Below are 7736 nucleotides of genomic sequence, written 5' to 3'. Positions count from 1 at the left end.
ATGATTCAAGCAGTCAACTTAAGGGGGAATAGTTTAAGTATAGTCTAAATGGAGGTTTTGTTTCTTTGCGCTGTGGTAAATTTGCTCACCTGTGTACACTCAGTGTCCTCCTGCATCATCAGACTCCTGCTGAGCTTCAGATGAACAACCAACCCTGACGTTATCCTCCATCAACTTCGGGGTTCAGTTCGCCCTAATGGCAGCAAGATGTTTGGGCCCAGAAGAAATCAGTCTGTGAAACATTACAGATGATGTTGCCATGATGGTATGCGGAGCTCTTTTTACAACATACACAGTGGAATGTGGTCTTCGCCCCCATATGAGTTGGGTTTCTCGCTGTTAAAGTTTTTTAACATTGTCTATTGTGCTCTCTCTCTAAAGGTTTCAGGTTCAGGGTTCTGTGAAGCATCTCCTTGATTCTAGTTTCATTGTCCCCTCACCTTATAGGATACCTAAATGGAGGTGAAGCCCTCCATAAAGCACCATAAAGAGCTGATCAGTTAACAGTTAATGAATGAATCGGTGTATTATAAAGTAGATCTGCAGATAATTTGTGTGTTTTCCCATTCAAGAGTATCTACTGAGGATCTACTGGGACATCTCCTGGAAGGTATAAAGCACTGCTCTGTGATACTGCTTGTTTCTCAGCATAATTATTCTAATTGTTTGTCCTGAATTACTGTTTTGTCTCGGCTTTGTTGCCTTTATCATGATGTCTCAGTCACATTGAATTACATCCTGTCTAATCTTGTAGAGTTTTAACCTTTTTACCTGTTCTCGCTGCAGTCTGAGTTCACACCTCATGCAGAAGAACAGTCTCGGCTTGTGAAACTGTCCACTAGGAGGCGTCCCACTCCAGATCTCCTGCTCCGGTCTCTCCCACAACCCTCGCAGAAGTCTTCCATGGAAACAGGAGTAACATTAAAGTGAGGCCAGCTGGCTGCCGGGCATCACTCACGTCTAATCTCCTTCTATCATAGCCTTGTGTCACAAAGACCTCCATCTAATATCTGAATATATAACTAGAATAAATGAATAAATATGACATTCTGAAACATCCACTGAGTCGTCCACGCTGTTTTCTTGCCTCCACACGACCTGCATCGCATGTAGATAGTGTATAATAATAGCAGAGATGATCTGAGTCATAGAAAACCAAACCAGAGCCCCAGCGTGTCACGATGTAGCATCAGCATTTGCGGCCTTCTCGCAATTACAGCTGCTCTCCTATGAGTCAGGTTGTAGTTGTTCTGCGGTGTGCCAAGGTAAAAAGGCTGTTATCAGTGGCTCTGGGCCCCGGGAGCCTCCGGCTGCAAGGCAGGATATGCAAGCAAACATGGATAAAACACTGGTTTTAGCTGTATTGATCAGAAAGTGGTGTAGCTTCTTGGGGACAGGGACGGTGCGTGATGTCTTCCATTGCAGGGGGACCCTCCTATGGTGTAGGCTCGGGTTAAATACATGCTGAAGGCGGCTCCCCCAGCTCAGAAGCAAAGGCCCTGAGTAATCGTGGGGACACTCCGTCAGCTGCTTTCTGGGATAGAGACTCTTAATGAACCTTATCTAGGATGAATTTCTAGCTTTCTTTCACTGGAAATCAGATGTCCTTCTGTCTTATGCACAATATCTGTATTTTGACTCAAACAAGAGATGGCCACTGGGCTTTGTTGAGTATTCAAATGTCACAAAGTACTACCAGATGGCATTAGGTGAAGCAGAAAAAGAATCCAGTACCACTGAAGTACGCACAGTTTAACCACAAACATCTGTTAAATGTTGAAGAACCCGACTATGAAGCAACCACATGAGCTGCAGTAGTTATCGGATCCCCATCCCTTTCACCTCAATTCACTTTCCACCTTTACCTCGCTGTTCACTTCAGAGCTAACACGCACAGATTAAATACCAAGCACGGGGTAATTAAAAGCTACTCAGGGCTCACGAAACTGCGCCGCACACAGAAAAGGTCCTGTTGGTTTTGAGACGGGTTAACCAGAGCTGCTCCATCAGGAGTCCTTCAACATATTGCATCGAGGACGGAGCATCTGAGCCTTTAAATTTTCTTATAATATGACGCGTTTGTGTGATGAACGTACGCTTCAGACGGCGTAGCTCCCCAGCGGCCTGCAAACTTTAAAGTACAGCTGTGGCAAAGTTTTCACTGACGGTAGGCGACTTTCCTAAAAGGGCTCCTACCTGAAACAACTCTGCACATGCATGACTCTTAAAAGTAGTTGCATATGACAACAGGTAAAAATGAAAGGGTTAAGGGCAAACTGAAGGCTGCGAGTCTAGCCTTAAACATGGTGCAGAGACGTTCACAGTGTTTTGTTTCTTCTTTCTTCGACCACTAGCATTAGTTAGCTTAGCTTGAACAGCTCTGTTGTCAGTCACCAAGTCTAGTGAGGACTTTTTTTTTCCTAGGGCCCCAACAGACAAAAAAAAAATCACTACAAAACTCTATAGTTGACGACGGAGGCCCATCGTTTGATGCTAACAGGCTACATTTAAACACAGCACTGAAAGACCCTTAAGCTAAACAGGAAGCTGGTCTCTGGACTTATATGGACTGCTGGAAGCGTGATGTAAAATCATAGAGGGAGAGATACAACAGTCCAACGTGAATGCTGAGTGCTGATCAGCTGATGGAAACTCAAATCAGTATCTGCAAGTGCATCCTCAAATTACTGCGCAAAAATATTTTTAACACAATAGAAGCTCAATGCGTATATTTGTAGGATGCTGTGGTTCACTCAGAGCTGCGAAGGAGTGCCGGCATGAGGATGAAGATAAACAAGCTCAGATGTAAAATTGGGCTGGGGTGAAACAAAGACGTGAAAACTGCAAAAAGGAAACAAGCAAACAAGCTGAAAGAAAAATCTATGTCTATGTTTCCTGTGTCACGATCTGCATGAAAAACCAAATGAAAGTACAGAGGGTTAGGAAGATGGAGAAGCACGAGATCCACGAGTGTCAATCTAAGTGCAAAGTTTAATTTGTTTTGAGGATTCAGCAGCTGAGAGAGTAAAGGATTGACAGTGGGCTGCTGCACGAGCCCAGAAACCCTCTGCATCTGGTAAAAGGATCATGAACTTCTTTACATCCTGGGAGAAAGCAGTAAAATAGCTTTCTTGGCTGCAACGTGCTGAAGTGGCTGCCACACCCAGAGAGGGAAAAAAAAAATAAAAAAATCACGAGAGAGCTCCTTCAGAGTACTTTGTTCACTCGGCTTGAGTTGTGTGTGAGCCAGTGTGTAGTTCTGTTTGTGGATTGATGCTTTTTAGGTTTACTGTTAAAAGATGATCAGCAAAAATATGAATATGTTGATATGATATTAGCATTCATACTGATAAAGTTCATTTTAATATTTAAATTTTTAAGAGAGAGGTGCTGGAGGCAGCAGGAGCAGCACACACACAGAGAGAGAGAGAGAGAGAGAGAAAGAGGGAGAGAGAGGGAGGTGAGGGGAGTAGCACTGAAACCACAGAGTACCTTTTTAGGAGGGAGATACAGTAACGACACGCGAAGAAGCAACGCGCCCATCGATTTCGCGTCCCACTCGGCCAATGACATCCACTCTCTATATTATGTCATGTCGGCTGTTTCCATGGTTACAGAAATGAATGTTTTCGGAGCCAGAAGGATGCAGTAGTCATGGCAACCGCAAGTGACCTGGGCGCCTTAGCGCTGTCCAGCAGGACAAAGCTCTCGGTGATGCTCTCCACGCCTGGAACCGCGACTGCAGCCCCGACCAGAGAGAAAAAATAAATAAATAAATAAAAATAAAAATAAAAAATAAAAAGAAACAGTGCAACGCTTAGAAAGATGCCATCGCTCGTTCACTCTCATTTTAGTAATTATTCCTCCACATACAGGGTGGTATGAAGGATCATGATTTTTGAAGCACAAAACATTTACATTCAATATTAAAACTAATCATAATTATACATATTGCATCATGAAAAATAAAAAGTAGATGTTTACCAAAAGCAAAAAAAAAAAAAAAAAAATTGAATGGAAGTCAAGTCCTTTTTAGTAAAAATTATAAAACATACGTAATGAGATCATTTCCATTTGCAAAAAAAATAAAAATAAATAACCTGACCTGATCTGAATTTAAATTAAGTTGCGACAATGCCAAAAACTTTCCACATTAGGATTTATTCAAACTCACTGACTCTCTCTCTTTCTCTTTTTCCAAGCAGCTGACTATTTATCCAGCTTAAACATTCATTCATTCATTCATTCCTTTTGCCTCCGTCTCTGCCAGCCATGCTGTAGCTGTTGAATATGAGGAGAACTGGACCCTCTAACAGTGCTAAATCATCTTTCTCTTCTTTCCTCTCCCCTTCTCTCTTTCACTCTCTAACGGCTGGACGTGGCTGTGGCCACCCACGGCGCACTCTTCACCTGTGCAGGGGTTGAAGTGGCTGAGCCAAAGTTGGAGAACGTCCTAACATGATTTGGGCGGAAGGTGAGCAAACATCCGAGGTGTCTCACCGTGCTCCGAGCTCTTCGTAGGAAATGTTAAAATTTTACCTGGCTGGCTGCCGTGGCATTTATGGACTAGATCCACGTTGCCACCCTCAGGCTGAAAAGCCAACTCAGTAAACCAGATGTTCTTAACGTCCCTGGTCTGGTGAAACGATTTGGTTCCAGTTAGAAATCAGTTGTGCTCTTCTTTTATTACCAGTGTTGTGTTGCAATTATTTAAAAAAAAATACCTTTGGGCTACTTGTTCTACAAAAATATAATCCTGTTTCTTGCCACAAAGACTGAATTTTAAAGGGTTAATCAGTTTTTCATGAAGAAATAACACCTGCTTTTGCGCTAGTTTGATAGTAGCTGTACTTCTTTTACACGCCATGATGCATGTGTTAAAGAAGAACTACTGTTTTTTTCAACCTGGACCTTATTTCTGGCATAAAATCCAATCGTTTACTCACCCATTTAACTTTGGTGTCATTTGTAGTCGTTCGGGAGATATTTAGATCCACATATATCCATATAGTGGGAGTGAATGGGGCACCGAAACGCAGCCTCTAAATAACGCATTATCTGCCGCGGAATTCGTTCATTTCACCAATATTTTATGATCATATTCCCCGTTGAGTCTGGAGTTACCTGTTATCATCATCCGGGGTCTGTAGATTGCTCCATTTCGGCAGATAATGTGTTATTTATAGGCTGCGTTTCGGTGCCCCAGTCACTCCCACTATATGGATATACGCGGATCTAAATATCTCCCGAACGACTACCAATGACACCAAAGTTATATGGGTGAGTAATTGCATTTTATGCCAGAAATAAGGCCCAGGTTGTAAAAAATGGTAGTTCCCCTTTAATACTTTAATGTCATTAGTAGTTTTGCAGTGGTATGTAATTATTGTCCTTTCCCTGTTTAGCACGTGTCTGACATGAATGCATGTGTGCAAACTTGAGCTTCAGTTCCAAAATCAGAAAACGACAAATATCAAGCAAACTGTCTAAAACACATAAATAGAGGAAGGCATTTCTTTTTCAGGTCTGCAGTCAGTTCCCTGAGATGTAACTGGTTTAACCTGATGCCTCGTTTATCTTTGGCCTTCTCTTGAAGCTAAAGTCCACTTGTTCATGCTTCGCTCACACGTCCGTGAAATTACTTGAGATCAAGTCCGTCAATTCAGCATCACGTTTGTCATTTGAACAGTTTTATTTCATTATGTCAAATACAGGAATTTCATGTACAGAAGAGCAACTGGGAACTAGAGAATGAAGTAGCTGTACAATATTTACACATCAAAACAACAAAATTGCTTTGCGAGACTTATCCTCGGAGAGGTCAAATGATAGGAAATATCAATCAACAACAGATAAAAATGACAAACATTAAACACTGACATTTATGCTTTTGGATCGTGTCGCCTCACGCTTCCTTTAAGGAAGTCGCGCTTTTATTTTATTTTTTATTTTTTGTTCCCTGTCACTGAGGGCGTTAAACCCTCTCTCTCATTGTCTTTTGAAGAACAAACAAAAACAACATGGTCTATTTTTAAACATATTTTCCTTAAAACTCGACTGCTTTTTCAGTTTTTATTTTTTTACTGAGGCAGGTAGAAATAAGAGACTATTACATAGTCCTTTTAGACCTCACTTGTACCTCACTCATTCATAGTTTCGCCTCCAACAGAATCAATAAAAGCAGACGGGCCATTTATGTAAACCCTTTTAAAACATTTTTCAAAAATAATAACAGCAAACAAGGGTGATCATTTTCAAAAATGTCCCTGTATAAATTATACAAACAATAGTTATCAATGCTTATAGACAGCTTGCGTATGCGTGTCAATATTCTGCAGTCTCCACAAAAATCTCTTTTGAAGTGCTGACCAAACGATCTCTCTTTTTGGGAAAATCCATCACATTCACGTGGTTCACGTACCCTCCGTCTCTCTGTACCTTCCTTGGAATCAAGAGGTACTTTAAGACGGACTCCACAATAAAACTAACACTTTAGAGGTTTAACCTCCCGCTAACTGACAGCGACTACCCTCACTGGAACCACTGCGCTGCTAGCATCTGTCCAGTTTCTTATTTTTTTTCCGTTTCACAAACTCTAGATGTATCCTCCATGTATTTAATACTGTAGGTGTGTGAGCTTAGAGCCTGGGGGCTGTGGTTCTCCTCCTTCAGGCCTTGGCACTGAGGCTAAGCAGATCCATGAAGGAATTAAAGAGGCTCTCCAGCCAGCCCTGGTTCGCCATGCACTGCTGCACCACCTCCTCCTGGCCGGGGTCCTCTGCTGCCTGCTCAATATTGTCCGTCTGGTCGGGAAACAACAAAGTTAGGCATATATAATGAAACATAATGCAGTTAAACAAGGAGAGCCAAAGATGCAAGGCCTAGTTCCTAATCTGTCATTGGTCAGGGGTAATATTCACAACAAATGATCTGGAGGAGTTTTGTTAACCCCTCCCCCACAAACTGGGGAGGAGTTAATACCTCTGCAGGACATAGATGCCGTAACTCACGTACGTAGCCAACGCTGGTGCGAGCCATTTATACTTGTGCGCTTGTCGGTGCTGAGTCTTTTTAGCCAGACGGGTTAATTTTTGTTTCTATTTTATGCTTCAACAATGCCAACTGAAACTTTCGCTGAAATGTTGCCAAAAAAAGCGAAATGTCGCCCAAATTTTGCCCAAATTTTGCCCAAATTTGTCGAAATTTGCCAAAATTTGCCCAAATTTGCCGAAATTTCGCCAAAATTCGCAGAAGACGAGTTTGGAGACGTTTGCATCTCCAAACCTCCTCAGTTAACCTTTCCTCGATGTGTTCCATCTTTATTGATCCAAAAACTATTTGAAAATTGCGGAGATGGAGAAGCAGACGGAAATACTAAAGCGGAAATACGCTGCTACCAAGCGGACCAATCACGGCTAGCATGTCAGCTACGGCGCTAGGCTCTGCGTAGGGGTCTGCGTAGGGGTCTGTGTTGACACCGTAGCCTCTACGTCAACTTAACGCATTAGTATAAACCACCTATGAGTGGGTGAGTTTGATCTGGTCACTTCAGGCGCAAAAGAAGTACATTCACACTTAGTACATTCGAGGAAAGACTGAAGCACAATGCTGTTACAATGCCTTACTGGAGTTTCTGGTTGAGCCTGAACATGAATATTTAAAATTTCGGTATCTGCATCAGGACAGGGCTCAGGGATGTCTCTTTACAGACACTACTGATAGTAACACTAGTATTG

At 42.3% G+C, this 7736-nt stretch overlaps 1 protein-coding gene across 1 annotated transcript in view; it reads right to left on the bottom strand.

The window, feature by feature from the left end:
- Positions 1 to 5671: 5671 nt before the first annotated feature.
- Positions 5672 to 7736, bottom strand: part of prr12b (proline rich 12b) — a 29522-nt gene continuing 27457 nt past the window's right edge. The window contains exon 16 of the mRNA XM_084569939.1: positions 5672 to 6803. Within this exon, the coding sequence (XP_084426065.1) occupies positions 6669 to 6803 (135 nt within the window). The 3' untranslated portion in view covers positions 5672 to 6668. The remainder of the gene's footprint in view (positions 6804 to 7736) is intronic.

This window comes from Chelon labrosus (genome assembly GCF_963514085.1).
Source record: "Chelon labrosus genome assembly, chromosome: 21".
Lineage (NCBI taxonomy): Eukaryota > Metazoa > Chordata > Actinopteri > Mugiliformes > Mugilidae > Chelon > Chelon labrosus.
The sequence above is the reverse complement of the archived record's forward strand: the minus strand, read 5'-3'. Positions and strand labels throughout refer to the sequence as shown.